This window comes from Geotrypetes seraphini, chromosome 10, assembly GCF_902459505.1.
Source record: "Geotrypetes seraphini chromosome 10, aGeoSer1.1, whole genome shotgun sequence".
In the NCBI taxonomy this organism is placed as follows: Eukaryota; Metazoa; Chordata; class Amphibia; order Gymnophiona; family Dermophiidae; genus Geotrypetes; species Geotrypetes seraphini.
The window spans coordinates 127,435,725-127,458,472 of record NC_047093.1 but is presented as its reverse complement, the minus strand read 5'-3'; the positions used below and the strand labels follow the sequence as shown (position 1 = coordinate 127,458,472).

General features: G+C 44.1%; 1 protein-coding gene across 3 annotated transcripts in view; it reads right to left on the bottom strand.

Moving 5' to 3' along the window:
* LOC117368232 (dimethylaniline monooxygenase [N-oxide-forming] 2-like) overlaps window positions 1-16,451 on the bottom strand; it is a 41,633-nt gene extending 25,182 nt beyond the window's left edge. The window contains exons 1-4 of one of the 3 annotated variants that reach the window (XM_033961669.1): window positions 16,346-16,451; window positions 5,643-5,780; window positions 5,217-5,377; window positions 1,931-2,119 (exon numbers count right to left, since the gene is read on the bottom strand). In XM_033961669.1, the coding sequence (XP_033817560.1) occupies window positions 1,931-2,119; window positions 5,217-5,348 (321 nt within the window). In that variant the 5' untranslated portion in view covers window positions 5,349-5,377; window positions 5,643-5,780; window positions 16,346-16,451. The remainder of the gene's footprint in view (window positions 1-1,930; window positions 2,120-5,216; window positions 5,378-5,642; window positions 5,781-16,345) is intronic. The other 2 variants (XM_033961668.1, XM_033961670.1) reach the window with 2 other exon arrangements.
* Window positions 16,452-22,748: the final 6,297 nt, after the last annotated feature.

Sequence of the window (22,748 nt, the reverse complement as noted above, 5' to 3'; positions counted from 1 at the left end):
AGACATCGCGCCGCGTTGTGGGGGCGTTGTGGGGGGTGTGGGGGGTTGTAACCCCCCACATTTTACTGAAAACTTCACTTTTTCCCTGTTTTTAGGGAAAAAGTTAAGTTTACAGTAAAATGTGGAGGGTTACAACCCCCCAAACCCCCCATAACGCCGGCGCGATGTCTATTAAGTAAACTGGGGGGGTTCCCCAACAAAACCCCCCGTCGGAGCCCCTAAAAACTGTAATTTAGAGCGGTGTGCGCTGCGCTCAATTGTCGGCGCGCGCTTTTGTCATTCGCGCCGTTGTCTATGAACCGGCATAAAGTGGCATTTGGACGTTTTTCTAGCTAAAATGTCCAAATCACTATTTAAAAACCCCATATTTTAGACATCTTTCTAGGCTGGTCGTCCCCTGTTCATCTACGTAAATTCCAAGGGGGCTTGTTTTAAGATTAAGACTGTAGCGCAATGGAAGAGTTTGATAGACAAGCATTAATTAGGGAGAAAGGATTCATAGAGGTTATCACAAAGGAGTATGGGCAGCCAATAGAGAACAGCTACTAGAGACTGACAAGGTATGGAACGCGCTACCGGAGGATGTGATAAGCAGGAGCACACTACAAGGCTTCAAAGAAGGTTTGGATAGGTTCCTGGAGGACAAAGGGATTGAGGGGTACAGATAGGAGTAGAGGTAGGTTATAGGGATAGGATTAGAGGTAGGAGTAGAGGTAGGTTATAGGGATAGGATTAGAGGTAGGAGTAGAGGTAGGTTATAGGGATAGGATTAGAGGATTAGAGGCAGTTACAAAATTAGTCAGGGACACTGTTCAGGCAATTAGACCTGATGGGCTGCCGCGGGAGCGGACCGCTGGGCAGGATGGACCTCTGGTCTGCCTCAGCGGAGGCAACTTCTTATGTTCTTAATCCTGATATTGTTTGCACTCTGAAGTTTTCTGAATTGTCACAAGATATTTAAAAAGTTCTGAAAAAGCATTGGCATATTCTGGGGGGGGGGGGGGGGGGAAGGATGCCATTGAAACACTAATTAGCAGTGTTATGGCCCCACATAGGAAGCCATTTGGCAATTCTCCTGCAGCTCAATAGAATCCAAAGTCACCCCAACTTAAAAAATGAATAAAAACCACAGCCTTAGTGGCTTGGAACATAACAACATAAGCGATGCCTCCGCTGGGTCAGACCTGAGGTCCATCGCGCCCAGCGGTCCGCTCACGCGGCAGCCCAACAGGTCCAGGACCTGTGCAGTAATCCTCTATCTATACCCCTCTATCCCCTTTTCCAGTAGGAAATTGTCCAATCCCTTCTTAAACCCCAGTACCGTACTCTGCCCTATAACGTCCTTTGGAAGCGCATTCCAGGTGTCCACCACACGTTGGGTAAAGAAGAACTTCCTAGCATTCGTTTTGAATCTGTCCCCTTTCAACTTTTCCGAATGCCCTCTTGTTCTTTTATTGTTCGAAAGTTTGAAGAATCTGTCCCTCTCTACTCTCTCTATGCCCTTCATGATCTTGTAAGTCAAGAGGTCTGCTTTCTCGATTCAAGCATCTGTGTAATTACTTCATTGACACCAGCGCGATTGTATTTGGTGGCTAATCTGTTTCCCTTTCAACACCTATAGTATCATAAGCCAGGGTCTGTTTACAGACTGATTACTATTGAGGAAAATGTTATTACGCGGAGAACAAGTCCGCAGGTGTCTATTTAGCCAGCTTAGTAGGTAGGAGGACCCCTCAGCACATCTTAGTGCAGTGAATGGCAAACAATATGATTTCATGTTAATTTGGTCAGCTGATGAATCATACTTTCTTTAAACTGTGTGCATTGGATCACTTGAGAAATAAGGCCAGAGCTCAATTCTTTCTACCAGCTTTGAGCAGATTGGATTCATGCTTAAAAAAAAGAGCAACCCATCCACACGATGACTTACCATGAACCGGATATGTCTTAAAAGGTCAAAGTGCTTTGCATATGCCCGATAGTATTCCAGGAGTTTGGAATTGTGTAGATAGTTTGGAAAATGGTCAGGCATTGGGAAATCACTGTAACACATCATCTCCTTGCAAGTGTTGGTGACGACAGAGCGGTAGATGCTGGCTCTGCCATCCTCGACGTTTTCCTGAGCAAAATATGACAAACAAAGCTATTACATTTGACAGTGGTACTTTATACCGATGGTTCCTGGAGGACCATCAGCCAGTCGGGTTTTTGGGATAGTCCTAATGAATATGCCTGGGAGAGATTTGCATTTAATGGAGAATGAAAGTCATGCAAATCTGCCTCATGCATATTCATTAGGGTTATCCTGAAAACCCCTACTGGCTGGTGGTCCTCCAGGACACTGCTCTGTAGCAAAAGTGCCTGGTGGTAGCCAGCACTTCTTCTTGATCTAGGGTTCATTGTGTATTGCCAAGTCCTCCAAGGAGAGGATGAGCCTGTCCCGATTCCAGTTCCATCCCATTATAAAGTTGTAGTTTCAGTTTCTACGAGAAGCAGAACTGCTAATCCACAGAAACAAATTCAGTCCATGGCCCGTCAGTAATTTATAATGTGTTCTAGGCCAGTGGTCCCCAACCCTGTCCTGGAGGACCACCAGCCAGTCGGGTTTTTGGGATACTCCTAATGAATATGCCTGGGAGAGATTTGCATTTAATGGAGAATGAAAGTCATGCAAATCTCTTTCATGCATATTCATTAGGGTTATCCTGAAAACCCGACTGGCTGGTGGTCCTCCAGGACAGGGTTGGGAACCACTGTTCTAGGCTGAATTAGATCCAGATGTTCAGTACCGAGTCCAAGCCCACTCCAGGTCTTTGCAGACCGACAGAAGATATCCTGGTTTGGCTGATTGAGTCCAAGTACCTAGATAACTAATTGGGAATTGTTAGGGCTACATTTTATGGGGTTCTACTTGCCTGGTTAGTTAAGGCATTAGTACTGAGTATTAGGTCTCTCTGGAAGATTTCCGGGCCTATATTGACTCTGTCCTTGGATTACACCAGTAGTATCCGATAGTGCCGCAGCGGTCATAGCTAATATTCAACGGCATTCTGGGCCTGATTCTATAAACAGTGCCTAGCTGATTTCCATGCAGAACTTAACTGGCCTAAATGGTGTGATAATTGAAAATGCCATTAAAAGCCAAATGATTACTATTCTCCCTCCGTGTTCGCGGGGGATGCGGGCAGACCATAGGCGCAAATATGGAAAACCCGCAAATAACTTTTTATATGTTATTCGTCGTTTTTATTATTGAAACCGTGAATAACTTTACTGCTGTTATTTGCGGTTTTTGAAATAAGCAGCAATTTCAGGGCTTGGAGCAGGCAAGCAGCGATTCCCCAAAAATTAAGGGCTTGGAATAGGCAAGCAGCGATTCCCAGCGATTTCAGGGCTTGAAGTAGGCAAGCAGCGATTCCCAGTGATTCCCAAAGAATTAAGGGCTTGGAATAGGCAAGCAGCGATTCCCAGCGATTTCAGGGCTTGAAGTAGGCAAGCAGCGATTCCCAGCGATTTCAGGGCTTGAAGTAGGCCAGCAGCGATTCCCAGCGATTTCAGGGCTTGAAGTAGGCAAGCAGCGATTCCCAGCGATTTCAGGGCTTGAAGTAGGCCAGCAGCGATTCCCAGCGATTCCCAAAGAATTAAGGGCTTGGAATAGGCAAGCAGCGATTCCCAGCGATTCCCAAAGAATTAAGGGCTTGGAATAGGCAAGCAGCGATTCCCAGCGATTTCAGGGCTTGAAGTAGGCCAGTAGCGATTCCCAGCGATTCCCAAAGAATTAAGGGCTTGGAATAGGCAAGCAGTGATTCCCAGCGATTCCCAAAGAATTAAGGGCTTGGAATAGGCAAGCAGCGATTCCCAGCGATTTCAGGGCTTGAAGTAGGCAAGCAGCGATTCCCAGCGATTCCCAAAGAATTAAGGGCTTGGAATAGGCAAGCTGCGATTCCCAGCGATTTCAGGGCTTGAAGTAGGCCAGCAGCGATTCCCAGCGATTTCAGGGCTTGAAGTAGGCCAGCAGCGATTCCCAGCGATTTCAGGGCTTGAAGTAGGCAAGCAGCGATTCCCAGCGATTTCAGGGCTTGAAGTAGGCCAGCAGCGATTCCCAGCGATTCCCAAAGAATTAAGGGCTTGGAATAGGCAAGCAGCGATTCCCAGCGATTCCCAAAGAATTAAGGGCTTGGAATAGGCAAGCAGCGATTCCCAGCGATTTCAGGGCTTGAAGTAGGCCAGCAGCGATTCCCAGCGATTTTCTCCATGCATGCTGGGAAGAAGCCTTTCTCTCTATGGATGCTGGGAAGCAGCATTTTTCTCAGTGCAGGCAGGGAAGCTGTGATTTTGTGGGAGAAAGCATGAAAGCAGCGATTTTCAGAGTGAATGGTAAGCGATAAACTTTTTTATCGGTAGAGTAAAAGGAAAAAGAACTTCAATGATGGTGTAATTTTTGGGTGCGGAGTCAGCAGCCGAAAAATCGCGAATAAGCGAATCCGTAGACACGGAAACCGCGGACACGGAGGGAGAAGTGTAAAGGTCCACTCAGAAATCGGCATGGAACCTGACGCCTAAGTCAAGGCACCTACTGACGCCTACCCTCACTTACCCAAAAAGCGGGCATGGTTAGGGGTGGAGAATAGGCATGTTATGATTTAGACATCTGTGTTAGGTGCCTACCGGCATCTAAGAAGAGATAGACACCTCTAGGCGTAATTCTATAAATGACGCCTAGCAGTTGATTGACAACCATGCCAAACAATGCCTAGCCATTTATTGAATCAGGCCCTCTCTGCTTAAGAGTCGCTCAATGTTAGCATTTGGTCTGATCAGTGTGGTTAAGTTTGGAGGTGTGGCCTAGTGGTTAGACCAGCTGCCTCAGCATTCTGAGGTTGTGAGTTCAATTCCCACTGCAGCTCCTTGTGACTCTAGCCAAGTCAAGTAACATTTCACTGCCCCACGTAAACCACACAGAAAAGGCATTGGGGAGGCGATGGTCCCTGGGGCCTCCCCCCATTCCGACACCAATGAGCACTTTGCAGGGAGACAGAATGTATCTTCATTCTCAGAGTCCATCATACACAAAATATGGCCATAGCGAAGGTTATACAAATGTTAGGTCAATTAAGAAAGCATCAGGGCAAAAACATTTGGGGAACCAAAAGAGAAATTAACTCCGATTACACTTATTTCCGCAGAGGTTATCAGATAATGAAATTCCTACATACTGTGAATCTCCAGAGCCCACCAATATCATCGCTCCTCTCAAAGCAGGTGGTTTCGAGCCCCTCATCCAAGCAGCATTTAATGGCGGTCAATCCAGCCGCCCCGGCTCCAATCACCGCAACTCTCTTCGCCATGGCGTCTCGATCTGAGGTTCAACCAGAGCCTGTTGGTTTAATTGTATACTGTTTATTTATTCCATTTTTGGAGCTAGGCTACAATTGGGTGACAAAGGAACAAAGGGGCCATTTTACTAAGGTGCGTGCCAACTGATTTAGCATGAGCTAATCCATTCGGCACGTTGCTAAAGATTAGCGCGCGCTCATTTCTAAGGCACCCATTATATCCTACAGGGACTGTTCGTATCCTGTCTGAGGGGAGAGTGGGCTTGTGAACCTATAATAAAATGAAGCAGTAAAGAAGTTGAAAACCTGCCACAGTTTCAGCTCCTGAAGACGCCGTAATAGCGAAACGTCGGGCTGGCTGGACGCAGTCTGAATTGGAGTGAGTAGGCTTTATAACAGCGTTGTCTAAGAATCAATATATGCTGGTTGGAACATTGGAGAATACTGGAGAAATGAAATAATACACACAGATTAGAAACATAGAAAACATAGAAGATGACGGCAGAAAAGGGCTCCAGCCCATCAAGTCTGCCCACTCTGCTTACCCACCCCCTGTCTATGCCCTAATGACCCAATTCCCTTATCTTGACCCTCGTAGGGATCCCACATGGGTATCCCATTTATTCTTAAAGTCTGGCGCGCTGTCTGCCTCGATCACCTGCACTGGAAGCTTGTTCCAATGATCAACCACTCTCTCTGTGAAGAAATACTTTCTGGTGTCGCCATGAAATTTTCCGCCCCTGAGTTTGAGCGGGTGCCCTCTTGTGGCTGAGGGTCCCTTGAGAAAGAAAATATCATCTTCCACTTCGACACGTCCCGTGAGATACTTAAGTGTTTCGATCATGTCTCCCCTCTCCCTACGTTCCTCGAGAGTGTAGAGCTGCAATTTGTTCAGTCTCTCTTCGTACGAGAGACCCTTGACGTGGAACAGCTTTAGTTTCATCAGAAAAGGCTTGGGAATGGTCTGAGTACAAGCTCCGGGTTTTCTTCCAATGCATTCTGGGATAAGACAGATTTTAGGAACTAAAAGTGCAAAATGGGATTCATTTATGTTTAATGTATAATATAGGGCTCCTTTTACGAAGGCGCATTAGGGCCTTAACGCGCGGATTAGCGCACGCAAAAATACCCCACGCGCTAGCCACTACCGCCTCCTCTTGAGCAGGCGGTATTTTTTGGGCTAACGCACGCTTTAGCGCGTGCTAAAAACGCTAGCGCACCTTCGTAAAAGGAGCCCACAGTGTTAAGATTTGTATTATTTAATAAAAAATACGGTATATTTAAATAAAAAACCTGTCTAGATATATTATATGTATTAGATAGTTTTTGAGATAGGCAATTTGGTTAATTGTACCCTGCTTTGTAGTGTTGGTATACCATTATATTCTATGGGCACCTTAGCTAAATCGGTTAGTGCACCTTATCAAAAAGACCCCAAAGTTTGCAGTCTGAAATAAATAAAATTGCATCCCTCTAGGACAGGGGTGTCCAATGTCGGTCCTCGAGGGCCGCAATCCAGTCGGGTTTTCAGGATTTCCCCAATGAATATGCATTGAAAGCAGTGCCTGCACATAGATCTCATGCATATTCGTTGGGGAAATCCTGAAACCCCGACTGGATTGCGGCCCTCGAGGACCGACATTGGACACCCCTGCTCTAGGAAGAGGGAGATCTTTTGGCGGCGAGTTCCCTCTGGTGGGAAGTCCGAGGTTCATACTTTTTCCTCCTGAAGAAGCAACCCGTGGTGAAACACGATCGGTGTTGAGGAAATATGGGATGTTTTTTTCACTTCACGCTGAGGAGTTTAGGACATTTGGTTCTTTTGTTTTAAGATGAGCCGTTTTTCTTGTTTTTGATAATTCACAATTTTGTTATTACTTCAAAACCAACTATACAACTATGGAATTGTCCAGTATAAGATCATCAGCATCTGCTCTACCTAAGAATATGTACATTCCTTTTTTCATCTTGTGAGGACTGCTTAATTGATCCTGGACTTTATACCTTTTCATTTGGAAACTAACATCATCAAGATTCAGCTAAGTACTTTATATTTTTTTCAATCATTGTTTTGTCACTACTAATTAGGTTAGTCCAGTTTCAACAAGAGCTAATAAGGATGGTAGGCAGGTGAGTGCAATGATGTAGAAGTCATACATCTTCATTCTACAAACCTCACTCTTAATTTCAATAATAATATTTTATTGTTTATTTTGATTAGATTATACATTATTGAATTCATATTTTTTGATAATCCCTCTAGGAAGACCACATTCGAACTCTGTCGAGCCGACTCATCTGCTTAGGATAGTATCGGCTGCCCAATTTGCCATCGAATATGAGACAAGAAACCAAAACAGTGCTCCCCCCGAGATTCGCGGGGGTTCCGTTCCAGGAACCCCCGCGAATCTCAAAAAACCCCCGCAAATACGGTTTTTCATGGAGGAGCCTGAAGAGGGCAGCAGGAGAGCAGCCGGAGCACCGCGAGGGCAGGAAATCACTCGCGGTACGCTCCGACTGCCTCTTCCTGCACGAAGTTGGGCCTTATCCAATCAGGAGCTGCCTGTCAAAGCAGCTCCTGATTGGATAAGGCCCGACTTCGTGCAGGAAGAGGCGGTCGGAGCGTACCGCGAGTGATTTCCTGCCCTCGCGGTGCTCCGGCTGCTCTCTCCTGCCTCTCCCGATGCCCTCTTCTTGTCGGCGGTTCGCGGTCGGAAAATACCGCGAATGACCGGGATAACGAACTGCCGACCGCGAACAACCGGGGGAACACTGTACTGCTAAAGTCAAAGCAAACCTTAAAACCTTTCTTTTTAAAAACGCTTTTGTTTTCAGTTATACCACACGCCCTTTTCAAGTTTATTAAAAAATTGATTAATCGCTTATTCAAAATTCTAAGCGATGTACAAAAAAGTAAAATCTGGGTGAAACAAAACAACCGAATAAGACTAACTTGACTAAACGTACTGTTACTGGAATAACAGACTAAATCAATCCTCCTCAATCAGACACAGAAGAACCCATTCACTATTCTATTACCCATCATCCAAAAATTATTATTATTGTGTTCTTATATACCGCCATACCCAAGGAGTTCTAGGCGGTTCACATCAATTAATTAAGATCCGATCTGAACACGGATTTACAACATTTTGTCGGAGTTACAAGCAACAACGAAGGTTGGATTGGAAGGTAAGAGGGAGGGAGAGAGAACCAAAGGAGGGGAGGGGAGGAAGGGGAAGAGTAGAAGGAGGGGGGAGAGGGCGGGAGTTAGTTTATTGCAGGGGAATGAGGGTTAAGGGTCCTGTTCGTGGAATAGGTACGTTTGGAATGGTTTTCTGAAGTCGAGGTAGGTTGGGGCCTCGAGCATCGTTTGGGCTAGCCAAGGGTTCAGCTTAGCCGCCTGGAAGGCAAAGGTTTTGTCGAGGAATCTTTTGAGCTGACATAATTTTAGGGAGGGGAAGGCGAACAGCTGAATTCTGCGGGATTTCTTATTGGTGCAATTCGTAGTGAAGTGGGGAAAGAGGTATCTTGGTGATAGACCAAATACTGTTTTGTAGCAGAAGCAGAATGAAGAAAACTTTATGACAACCTAACAGCCTCCAAAGCAGCTAAGTTGGACAAACAACTCACCACTCTGTTATCTTCATCCACAGATTACAAAACCTTCAAGAAAGAAATTAAAACCATACTCTTCAAAAAAACACGTTAAACCTATCCTAGCACAATAATCTAACCCAAAATCCAACACTCTATAAACCTCTAATTTTTCTAGTTACCATAATTCTCCCTTAAAATTTTATCTCATCGTTTAATCTATTACTTCAAAGTTGAAATGTAATTCTTTGTTTTAGTTTGGATGTAATCCGCCTTGAACCGCAAGGTAATGGCGGAATAGAAATCACTAATGTAATGTAATGTAAACATATTAAACAAAAGGAAGAAATGGGAAAAGAAATACAAGTTGTTGATAGTAAATAAGACAAGTGGGGGAAGGGTGAGAGCGGTGGGCTGCAAATAAATTGAGAAATAGGATTCAGTTGAGGCTCCTAATCTAGCTTTCTAGCTGTCAAATGCACCACCTCTTCAGCCAGCGGGTGGTGGATACCTGGAATGCGCTTCCGGGGGAGGTGGTAGAGCAGAGTACGATTTTGGGTTTCAAAAAGGGGTTGGCCATGTTCCTAAAGGAAAAGGGGATTGAGGGGTATAGCTAGGGGGGTACTATAAAGGATAAAATGTCTTAAGTGAAAAACTCTACAGGTCATGGACCTTGGGGGCCGCCGCGAGTGCGGACTGCTGAGCACGATGGACCTATGGTCTGACTCGGCAGAGGCGATGTTTACGTTCTTATGTTCTTATCTTTAAAAAGCAAGCTTTTTAACTTGCTCTTGAATCTGTCTAGGTTGCGTTCTTCCCTTAAATGAATTCCATGTTTGGGGGGGGGGGGGCTGTGACAGAAAAGATGAATTGCCGCCGTGTGTTAATGTTTTTGAGAAGAGGGAACGATTAATAAATGTTGGTCGTTGGACCTCAGTAATCTCGTTGGAGCGTGGAGAATCAATAATCTATAGATGAAGGCGGGAGTTTTGCAAAGAAGAGATTTGAGAGTTAGCGGACTTAACGGCCTCTTTCATAAAGCCACTGGCTGCCGCGTGGCAACAGCCCCAAAGCCCTTTAAATCAGTGTCGGGTCAAAAGCGCGCCGGGACAAAGGCGCGCCCAATTCAGCGCAGCGTGCCCCACCGCACCGCTCTAAATTACTGTTTTTAGTGCTCCGACGGGGGGACGTGGGGGGGAACCCCCCCACTTTACTTAATAGTCATCGCGCCGCATTGTGGAGGCATTGTGGGGGGTGTGGGGGGTTGTAACCCCCAACATTTTACCGAAAACTTCACTTTTTCCCTGTTTTTAGGGAAAAAGTTCAGTTTACAGTAAAATGTGGAGGGTTACAACCCCCCAAACCCCCCCCATAACGCCGGCGCGATGTCTATTAAGTAAACTGGGGGGGTTCCCCAACAAAACCCCCCGTCGGAGCCCCTAAAAACTGTAATTTAGAGCGGCGCGCGCTGCGCTCAATTGTCGGCGCGCGCTTTTGTCTTTCGCGCCGTTGTCTATGAACCTTTAAATCTCTTTGGGCTTCAGGGCCGTTAGCGCAGCGCAGCCACTAGTGCAGCTTTGCAAAAGAGGCCAATGCGCTTTCGTAAGGAGGGGGGTGTCACATGGTCAAATTTCTTAGCTTTCATTATGAGTTTAATTGAAGCGTTTTGGATAATCTGTAAACGTCTGGTTTCTCTATGCAAGCTGATGTAATTGGTTGGGGGGGGTGGAATCAGCGATTTCTCTATGCAAGCTGATGTAATTGGTTGGGGGGGGGGTGGAATCAGCGATTTCTCTATGCAAGCTGATGTAATTGGTTGGGAGGGGGGTGGAATCAGCGATTTCTCTATGCAAGCTGATGTAATTGGTTGGGGGGGTGGAATCAGCGATTTCTCTATGCAAGCTGATGTAATTGGTTGGGGGGGAGGGGAATCAGCGATTTCTCTATGCAAGCTGATGTAATTGGTTGGGGGGGGGTGGAATCAGCGATTTCTCTATGCAAGCTGATGTAATTGGTTGGGGGGGTGGAATCAGCGATTTCTCTATGCAAGCTGATGTAATTGGTTGGGGGGGTGGAATCAGCGATTTCTCTATGCAAGCTGATGTAATTGGTTGGGGGGGGTGGAATCAGCGATTTCTCTATGCAAGCTGATGTAATTGGTTGGGGGGGTGGAATCAGCGATTTCTCTATGCAAGCTGATGTAATTGGTTGGGGGGGTGGAATCAGCGATTTCTCTATGCAAGCTGATGTAATTGGTTGGGGGGGGGGTGGAATCAGCGATTTCTCTATGCAAGCTGATGTAATTGGTTGGAGGGGGTGGAATCAGCGATTTCTCTATGCAAGCTGATGTAATTGGTTGGGGGGGTGGAATCAGCGATTTCTCTATGCAAGCTGATGTAATTGGTTGGGGGGGTGGAATCAGCCATTTCTCTATGCAAACTGATGTAATTGGTTGGGGGGGGGGTGGAATCAGCGATTTCTCTATGCAAGCTGATGTAATTGGTTGGGGGGGTGGAATCAGCGATTTCTCTATGCAAGCTGATGTAATTGGTTGGGGGGGGGAATCAGCGATTTCTCTATGCAAGCTGATGTAATTGGTTGGGGGGGGTGGAATCAGCGATTTCTCTATGGCAAGCTGATGTAATTGGTTGGGGGGGGGTGGAATCAGCGATTTCTCTATGCAAGCTAAAAACCACGAATAATCGAAACCGCAAATTCAGAGGGAGAAGTGTATATCAAGCCTAAATAAACTTGAAACTTACTGACGCCTATTGCATTTTCAACTTTTGTAGTCTGGCTTCCTTTTTCTTGTTTGTTTGTTTCTGGTTTTCTCTAGGCCAACCCTGTGTTGCATGTCTTCTCTTAGGGCGTGTTTGGAAATGTGAAGAAATTTTCTCATACTTGAGTGGAGTTTCTTCTCATGTAAATACAATAATAGGAGACACGGGCTTTATAATGTGTACAGTGCAGCTCTGATGAGAGACACGGCGAAAGGGAAATCCTGTGGCTTCAGTGGTGTTTCTATCTTTAATTTATGAAAAAAGATCAAAGATCATCATAAACGCCTTGGCGCATAAAATAATACTGTTAGAAAGATTTGAAGGTTCAAAAAAAATGCCCTATGTGCCAACATCAAGATTTTAAATTTGCCCCCTCTTTTGTTAAGGTGAGCCATGCTAACGCGTGCATGTTATCCTATGGACGCATTAGCGGTCAGTGCATGCGTTGATTTAGCGCACCTTTGTGAAAGTCAACTTGATTACTATAACATCGCCTATTTAGCAATTTCCCAAAAGAATATGCGACGTTTACAATTGATGCAAAATGCAGCAGTCAGACTAATCTTCGGGCTAAAGAAATTTGATCACGTGACACCTTACTACCGGCCGTTGCACTGGCTACCGATGGAAGCACGCGTAAAGTTCAAGTTCGCCTGCCTCTGCTTTAAAGTGCTATTCTGGAGGCCACACGACCGAAAAGATGTGCTGAGAGTAGAGTCGGTGCAACGGATGGCCACCAGGATGGTCTCGGGGCTCAAGGATCTATCGTACGAGGAAAGGCTGAAAAATTTGCGGCTGTACTCACTCGAGGAACGTAAGGAGAGAGGAGACAGGATCGAGACGTTTAAGTATATTACCGGCCGTATCGAGATGGAAGAAGAGATTCTCTTTCTCAAAGGACCCTCAGCCACAAGATGGCATCCGCTCAAACTCAGGGGCGGGAAATTTCATGGCGACACCAGGAAATATTTCTTCACCGAGAGAGTGGTTGATCCTTGGAACGAGCTCCCGGTGCAGGTGATCGAGGCAAACAGCGTGCAAGAATTTAAGAGCAAATGGGATGCCCATGTGGGATCCCTTAGAGGGTCAAGTCAAGAGAACCTGTCACCAGGAGTGGGATCCCTAGAATAGTAGACTTGGAGGTGGGTCAGTAGAGTGGGCAGACCTGATGGCCCTTATCTGCCGTCATCTTCTATGTTTCTATGTTACGGACTAGCCCCTAAATACATAACTGACCTTTTCTCCTTCTCAGCCAACAGATACAAGAGAAGCTCACATTTGAACTTCGTGTCCCCCCCCAGTTAGAGGATGTAAACTAAAAATAACATCATGAACACCTTCTCTCACATCAGGCAGCATTATGGGATAAAGATCTAGAACAATTGCTTTCGCCCGCTACTTATGAGGAATTCAGGAAGCGCCTAAAACATATCTGTTCCTGAAGTATCTAGACAGCTGACCTGTACATCTTTCTCCTCAATAACGGTTCTCTTGACCTGTTAACCACTATCTTTCACCTCTTTTAAGTTCAATCAATTTGTATTCTTCTTTGAATCTTTTGTAAACCGCATAGAACTTCACGGTACTGCGGTATATAAACTGTTATTATTATTATTATTAAAAGAGGGCCTTAATCCTAAATTCCATTTGTATGAAATTTCAAATCCAAGGGAGTCACATGATCTCTAATATGTAATTTGTACTGTTTGTAAACGTTTTGATTGCCCTGCCGTTATTCCTGATTACCATAAGCTAACTTTGATAGTACAAAAGCATGGATTGAGGCATGTAAAGATTTCTCATCTCAAAAATTTCGAATTGCTCGAAGATGTCTCAGTGCATTAAATCCTTGGGCCCTCAATGTAGAATTGCTCCATTAGGTGCGGCAATGCTTTCTATAACGGTATCTGGGCACCAAGGTTCCATTATAGAATACTACTACTAATAATAATAATAACTTTATTTTTGTATACCGCAATACCACAAACAGTTCAGAGCGGTTCACAATGCAAGAGACTGTACATACACAGCGAAGATACAGAGAATTAATTGTCAAGTATAATGGTAATCAGTTTCAATTACAGGAGAGTACCGAGAAGGGAAGGAGAAGCCGGAATAAAGGAAGTACATTGGATTGAGGGGGGGAGGAAAGGGAAAGACCGGGGGGAGAAAGAGAGGTGGTTAAAGTTTGGTCCGTTTGGCCGGGAGGGAAGGGGTTAGAGAAATTTATCAACGAGGTAAGATTTGAGAGATCTCCTGAAGGATTGGTAGGATGGAGCAGACGAGATGAGGGAGGTAAGGCAATCATTCCATCTGCCAGCTTGGAAAGAGAGAGTTCTGTCAAGGAATCTCCTGTAGATGCTTCGCTTAAATTAAGTTTTAATCTGGAACCAGTAATTTATGTAGTTATGTAACCAACCCACTCAGCTAGATCGTGTAAACCAACAATAACTAGGTTGGTATATCAATATTCTAAGAGACTTAATCGAAATAGAGTGGTGGGGGCTGAGGTATTTCGATTAAGTCTCTTAGAATATTGATATACCAACCTAGTTATTGTCGTTTAAATTAAGTGGCAACCATTTATTCCGGGTGTCCAAGTGTGACATGTTTCACATGTAACCTATAGTATTCTATACGTTTCACACACTTGTTAGAGACATGTCCACGGCCCGCCCAGATTGTAGCTATTTGCCACCTTATAGAACATGGCCTAGTGCACTTATTTGCCTCAATGACACATTTCTGTGCACTTGTATTTGTTCACAGTGCGTTTATCTTCATTCATGATGGAATTTGGTCTCCAAATCGTGCCTGCGTGTTTTTGAGTTTTATATACAGAAATATCCTGAGCCTTGTGGCAGGTGAATCCTTCACCATAACATCCCTTCTGTAAAAAAGTATTTCCTTAGATTACTCCGGAGCCTATCACCTCTTAACTTCATCCTATGCCCTCTCTTCCCAGAGCTTCCTTTCAAATGAAAGAGACTCAATTCATATGCATTTACATCACGTAGGTATTTAAACGTGTCCATCTCCCCCCCCTCTCCTGCCTTCCGTCAACAGTATACATATTGAGATCTTGAAGTCTGTCCCCAAGCCGCCTTATGACGAAGACCACGCACCATTTTAGTAGCCTTCCTCTGGATTAACTCCATCCTGCTTATATCTTTTTTTGAAGGTGTGGTCTCCAGAATTGTACACAATATTCTAAATGAGGTCTCATCAGAGTCTTATACAGGGGCATCCATACCTCCATATTTCTACTGGTCAAACCTCTCTACATGCCTAACTTAGAGCGCCAGTTATAGAATATGGGAGTAGATGTCTGAGCTGATGCTAACTTAGGCCCTGTTTTACTAAGCTGCGGTAGAGGTCTGGTCTGACGCTCAAAGGAATTCTACGAGCATTGGAGCATTTAGCACTCTGGTCTATGGTAGAAACCTCTCCTGCGGCTTAGTACAAGGGGTGGGGTTAACATGGTGACTGCACTGGTTGAATAACGGCCTCAGGCTTTCTAAAAAGCAAAACAGAAACCCAAACAAACACATATGCAAACCCATCTCCGTTCTCTAAGCAGCTCCACTACACATGCAGCTCTCCTTACACACTGGGAAGGTGATTTTATAAAAGCCTGTTTCTACAGGAAAATGCAATGATGTAGAACGGTGCATGCAAATCTCTGTCATGAATATTCAATGTGGGTATCCTGACCTGCTGGGGAACGCTTAAGACCCGTTTGGGAACCACTTCATTTAGAAAATTAATTCCCCCCTCCACAATTACAACGAAAGGAGAAAATTTACAAATTAGATCAATTTACAGCGTACAAAATCAAGGACGGCTGTCATGTTTTGATGCTGGTTCCTATTGTCCTTGCTCAATGCAACCTTTCTATTGCTGTTTTGTCTCCTCTTTCTCTCAGGACTATACAGATTTCCTCTTTCTTATCCTTGTTTGGCAAATCTTTTATTTTCTCTCTCAACTTTTGGAAGTGTGCACTATGAGGTCTCTGTATTTTGCATAATACAGGAAACAAAACCTTTCTCTTTCTCCAGGGGCACTGGCTTCTTAGAGGTCCCAACTCAGTTTTTGACTGCATTTTTCTGTTTGAAATTTCTAATTTCTTATTCTGTTTAGTGAAGGGCTGTCAGGGTGACTGAGGTGAGATGAGGTGGTAACTCAGACAGGAGCACTGCAAATAGTTAACAAACACTGATGCACCGCAGATGTGCTCTGGATTCAGGACTGCATTTAAAGGGGTTCCCCCCCCCCCCTCAATTTCCCTCCACCAACTTTAATACACAAGGTCAGTTTGAGAACTTTCAATTGCTGGATCCCAATGAAGTTTTCCTTCTAGTATTATAAACTTCAATTTTTACTCACCAACAATCATGGAATAAGTAATTACATTTTGCACTGAATGAATTCAGGGTATTTAAACGTTGCCTTTAATTTTTACAGAGCACCGCAGCTGCTAATTCTTCCGAGGATTTAGAAATGCAGTGAATTCACCTAATGAAACCTGTCTAGCATCTCCCTTAGCAATCATTTCTGTAAAGATTCAAATCGCATTACTCATTACGTTAAAATAACAAGTCTAAGAACTTGAACAAGCTTGGCACTACTCACCTTTCTCTCCAGCTCACATTAATTCTGCCCTGCTACACTCACTGCAGCTGCCCAAGCTGGTATGATAGGAAATGGAAGAGATGAAAAGGTTTATGCAATGGGACTTCTGCAAGAAAAAAGGGGAGGAGTTTTCCCTTTAAAAAAAACCCCAAGAACAACCCAAAACGCCTCTTTTTCTATGTATTAATTTTATTTGCTGAGAGATCTACATCAAGGAAACATTTGGCCCTTTCTATGACGACAAAAGATAATTCACTATGTCCAGCTCTCTTGACTATCACAGAATCATCCTTTCCTTATAAGCAAAACCCACAGTTTAGTTCTGCATTAGTTATTACCTCTAATACAAGACCTGTCTACCACAACCACCATCCCCTTCTTCTGCTGTATCGTTAACAACAGTCAGTTTGGATGCTCGATTCCAAAGTTCCTTGAAAACTGGATCATCAGCCCGCTCTGTGGGATGTTTCTTCAGGAATATGTTCACTTTTGTTGATCCTCCTTCTTCAATCACGAGATCGTAAAATGTCAGTGTTCTCTGTGTTACAAGACTTTCAAAGGTGCATAAGATGTTGTGGAACGTCTGGCAACGGTAGATGCTGTAAGATTTGCACCATTCGTAGCTTTGTTTCTGGTGCAATTCTATCATTAAAGGCAAGTGCTGCTAGGTGCTCAGACAGAAACCATAGATGTCTGGAAAAGGCTTGTTTGCAACAGTTTTATTCATGTAGCTTCTTCAACTTCCTAATGCAAGAGTCTATGCGTTGTGTCAATATCCTGGCTCAATCACATACCGCCATCGCTGACTCACGCCAACGTAAAGCTTTCTGGAAAAGGTTTTCCTTTGTCATAGTGATGAAAATTGACCAGTCGAAGAATATCTAGTCCATGTGGCAGTCTAGCAGTTGACAGCTGACAGACTGACTTCCCAAGGAGCCAGATTTTGGGGGCAGATCGCAAGCTAGACGACGCCATACAAACTGATTATGCTCAATCACCTACATACACAACACACAAGCAAACAGTGCATGCTAGGGTGACCTCTAAATATTGTCTAATCAAGCTGAAATTTGGCACATGAGTAAGACACCAAGTGGACAAAAATAAGCTTTGTGGAGACAAGATTTGACAAGGTTGATTTTTTTTTTGCTTACTACCAGGGCCACTTTTAGACATGCTGGGGCTCAGGGCAGAAATTAAGGAGGGAGGCCCCTCTCCCAATTTCCACACCCTCCATTACTACCATATACGTATAAAACAATTTTAAATGACTTCTTCACACATATGTGTCACCCGGGGCCCATCATTTTTTGACACCCCCTCAATCTATATGAAAAACATGATTTTTAGTAACAATCCACATGTTACACAAGAGTGTACCTAGGAAAAGTCATACTGCAGTGAGCAGTACAACATCAATACACCCATTGTAAAGCTAAACAAGCCAGACTAGTACAGAACAATCCTGCACAATCAATCCTAACAGAAAACCATGTCTTTCGAACACACAGAACACAGAAAACACCTTTGCCTAGTAAGGAATATATGATCACAAACTAACCCCTCCCCCTTTTACAAAACTGTAGTGTGATTTTTAGCCAAGGTGGTAACAGCTCAGACTCTTATAGAATTCTGAGTATCAGAGCTATTACCATCATGGCTGGCACTAAAAAACGCTCTACAGTTTTGTAAAAAGGGGGATAAAATAGAAATATTGTAGACAAAAGTTAAATTGAACCACCAAGAAGCTGGACTCTGCATACAATGCAACACCACAGAAACAGTGAATTTTTTTTCTACCTTTGTCTTTTCTGGTTTCTGCTTTCATCATCTTCTTGAAGCTTGTACAGCTGAAACTGGAGATTCTACCACATTACAACAATTATCCGATAAAGTAACATTTGAGTCCACATTTAACAAGTCTGTCAAATATTTCTTGTGTAAAGACCTTATTCTGAGAAATAACAGATCTTATTGTCCCTTCCATCGTTTGATTAATATCCCACAAATCTTTAAGGGTAACATCTTGCTTATCTTCAGATATAGGCATACTCAATTGAGAATGTTACAGTCGCCATCTGAGGCATTTTAATAAAAGTTAATTTTGTAATATTTTGTAAGACCTTCTGATACCCTGCCTCTGATAGAGGACCTTCTAATTAGGTCCTCTTATCACAAAGTCCAGGAGGAGGAGAGGGAATATAATCTGGGGGGAGACAATGAGACCTCTGAAGACAGAGAGCTCTGATTTTGACTACGATTTAAACAGCCAACAGGTGCAATGTGGCAATCCATGGGGCCTACTGGCACTGGAGTAAAAAACCTTAGTTTTAGCTTTACGCTTCCCCATTATTAATGTATTGGGTAACAATTAAAAGTACCTTTGTTTTCACTCCACGTTACTCCATATAGATCCAAGGGCCTCCCAAGGGGCAGGGTGTGCCCCTCTGGCCACACCCTGAAGCTGTGTGCCTGTGGTTGTGTGCCACAAGAGTGTGAATCTCTTGTAGGGAGCCATGAGGCCCCCCCTATGATGTCACTGGGGGCAACCTTTGTCTTACCTGATGGGAGAAACGAAAAGCCTATTATTCAGCAAAAGTTGGCAATACCAGCATTGACATAAAAAATTATTTCAACTAGTTAACACTGGGTTCAATGTGACTCAAAATATACAATCTTCGGGACTGCTTTTTCCCACCTCAGATGATTTAGTGAATTTTTTTAGTTCCAAAGTCTTACATTTGAGATCTTCTTGTTTAGGGAATTGTGATTCTTATTTAAGTATAAATGAAGAGCAGATTTGTATTGGTCTAGATTCGAAAATCTGGACTGGAATAATTTTTCTACACTATCTTGTAGATATGCTAGATCATACTGTATGTTAGATTCTTGCCCTTCATACCTTATGAAAGCGGCACCTTTATGTTTCAAACTAAAATTATTAGAATGGCTATCTGACTTATTGAAGGCAGGGAAATTTCCACAAGAGGAGGGCAACTTAATTATTACCCCAATAATTAAAAATAAGTAAGAATCTATATCATTACCATCTAATTACAGACCTGTCGCATCAATCCCCTTTTTTGTAAAAATCATGGAGGGTTTGGTCCAAATTCAGCTGACAAAATATCTTGAGCAACATTCCTTACTTCATGATTCTCAGTCTGGTTTTAGAACCCATTACAGTACGGAAACGGTGTTAGCTACAATGCTAGATCATCTCAACAGTTTATTGAGTAAGGGTAGAGGTGTGTTGGTTCTCCAGTTTGATCTGAGTAGTGGCTTTGATTTGGTGGATCACACCAAATTATTGGCCTGCTTAGATGCTTTAGGATTACAAGGTAGTGCTGCCCGATTCAGGAAAAAAAAAATTTCGATTCGATTCAGCCTATTGAATTGGTTTTTTGATTCGATTTTCCTGCCCAATTGGGTTTGTTTGGGTTTTTTTCAAACATCCTGGTGGGTTTATTTTATAGCTTCTTCACCCCCTTTGGCTTCTCCTAACCACAGTGGTGCTGTGGTGTAAACAAAATAAAGAAACAAAAAGGACTTTTCCTCTCTCTGATAAATCCTAGCTCACATTTGCGGTTTAACACCAGCTCTGGCAGGATACACGTTTCAAATCTGACATATTGTAATCACAAAACAGAAAATAAAATTATTTTTTTCTACCTTTTGTTGTCTGGTCAATATTCAAATCTTGTTGGTCCCAGGCTCTGGTTGTCTTCTGATAATTTGCTTGCCAGGGTCTCCTTCTTTTCTTCTTTCTCTGTGCTAACTATCAATCTTCTATCTCTGTCCTCCCCTTCCATTTACCTTTCCTCCCCCGGAGGTCTGGTAGCTTTCCTTTTTTTCGTCTCCATCCACAGATCCACCTTTTCTTAACTACCCTTTCATCCAGCATCTCTTCCTTCTTCCCCACCACCCCAGGGTCCACCCTCTCTTTTCCCAACTGCCCTCCTATCCAGTATCCCTATCCCCCCTCCACACCATCCCTTGTGTCCAACTTCTCTCCTTTTCTGTTCCTTCCTTCCCTAAATTCCATTGTCCATCATCTCTCTCCCTCTCCTCTGTTTTTAGACCCATTATTTCTTCCCCCCCCAAAGTCCAGCATATGCACGTCTCTTTTAACCCCCTTCCTTCCCTCCCTCCCTGTACTTCTACATCAGGGCCCCCCTCCCCTGAAGATATGTCCCCCCCTGAAGGCCTGCCTGTCCCCCCTGAAGGCCTGTGCCACCATCCCTGAAGGCTTGTTTCCCCCTTGAAGGCCTGTCCCCCCCCTTGAAGGCCTGTCCTCCCCCTTAAAAGCCAGTCCTCCCCTGAAGGCCTGCACCTCCCCCTGAAGGCCTGCCTGCCCCCCCTTGAAGGCCTGTCTCCTCCACCTTGAAGGCCTGCATGCCTGTCCCCCCTGAAGGCCTGTCCCACCCCCACCCCGAAGGACTGCTCACACACACTGCTTACCCTGGCCTCCCACTGGTGGCCGGCTTCCCTCCTGTCCTCCCCGCACCGTTTACCTTATAGGAGCAGCCTGCAGAGAAGATCGTGGTGCTAGCAATCTTTGCAAACTGCTTCGGAGCTGTTTCCTCTGCCGCGGTCCCTCCCCTCCTCTGACATCAGAGGCAGGATCGCGGTGGAGGGAACAGCTGCGAAGCAGTTTGCAAAGATCGCTAGTACCGCGATCTTCTCTACAGGCTGCTCCTTTAAGGTAAATGGTGTGGGGAGGCCAGGGATGAAGCCAGATGCCGGGGGGGGGGGGGGGAAACCGGATGCCAGGTGGGGGAACCGGATGCCAGGGGGAGAACTGGACAGCAGCACTTTGTGACTGACCCTCACCCCTCGCCCTCTAAAGCAGGTGTGGTAGTGGCCGGCCAGAAAAAGCAGCGTTGCCGATCCTGCTTTAGGGGGCGAGGGGAGAGGGTCAGCCGAATCGGGAAGCCAATTTTTTTGTTTTAAAAAGCAATTCAAATTGATTCACTCAAAGTGAATCGGTGAACCGATTCGAATCGTGAATCGGGCAGCACTAGTACAAGGTAATGTTCTTTCATGGCTTAAAGGGTTTCTTGAATCTACACTTTATCAGGCTAAGTCTGATAACCAACTTTCTGTGGTTTGGAAAAATTCACGTGGAGTCCCTCAGGGCTCTCCACTCTCGCCTACATTATTTAATGTGTATCTCTCCTCTTTGGGTTCTCATTTGAGTGAACTGGGTTCAAGGCTGTTTAGCTATGCTGATGATATTACGATTGTCATTCCCTGTGATACAGCTTTGCCCTATATTACTCAGTCTGTATTAAAACTGATGGATTCATGGATGCAGGAATTTAGACTTAAATTAAATCATGATAAGACTAAATTCTTTGTTTCGTCGCCACACAAAATTTCACATGAATCATCAATTACTATAGACTCAACATTGTATACAATTCATCCGATGATTAAAATACTGGGAGTTGTTATCGATCAACATTTGACCATGAAAAAGAAAATAGATGCCATGGTACAAAAGGGCTCCTATACTTTATGGAAGTTACGAACCATAAAACCGTATTTTGAGTTCAATCATTGTTGTTGAGTCTTCTTGACTATTGAAATATAGTCTATTTAACATGCAGCAAGAAAGAGATAGCTAGACTTAAATTAATTCAGAGCACGGCAATTAAATTGATTTATGGTTTGAGGAAATATGACCATGTGATACCCTTCTATCGCGAGTTGCACTGGCTCCCAATGGAAGCTCGCGTTTTGTTGAAGTTGGGTTGCCGTAGTTATAAAGTTGTATATGGTATTGCTCCAATCTATATGACTGATAGATTCCTTATAGCATCTTATAAACACAGAAGAGGATCGCATGCTTTGTTTATCTTTCCATCTGTTCAAGGTTGTAAAAGCAAGAAATCTTTGGATCATACATTAGCATTCCAGGCTGCTTTCCATGATAAGGAATTTCGACCTTTGTTGCGTAGCACTTGTTCTTACAAACATTTTAGAACCCAATTGAAAACTTACCTTTTTTCAAAGTATCTGGCCAAATAATCTTATCTGTTTCTTATGTTATTTTTAATCTTTTGTTAACCGTGTTGAACTTATGGTTACACAGTTTATAAGTACGTGTTATGTTATGTATTATGGAATCAGCAACTCGAAACAAGCCCAATATTTCACCCGAGCACCTGAAAAACTCAGGCTCAAGGATCCCCACTCAGGTAGGCTACTAGAAACAACTTCTGCAATAACCCACAGAAGTGCAAATCTCTTGTAGGAAACCGCGAGGCCCCCTGTGATGTCACTGGGGGTGACCTTTGTCTTGCCTGGTGGAATAGACAATTTGAATCATGCCCAATAGTCACCAGAACATCTGAAACTTGGGCTCAAGAATCCCCACTCAGGTATGCTACTAGAATCA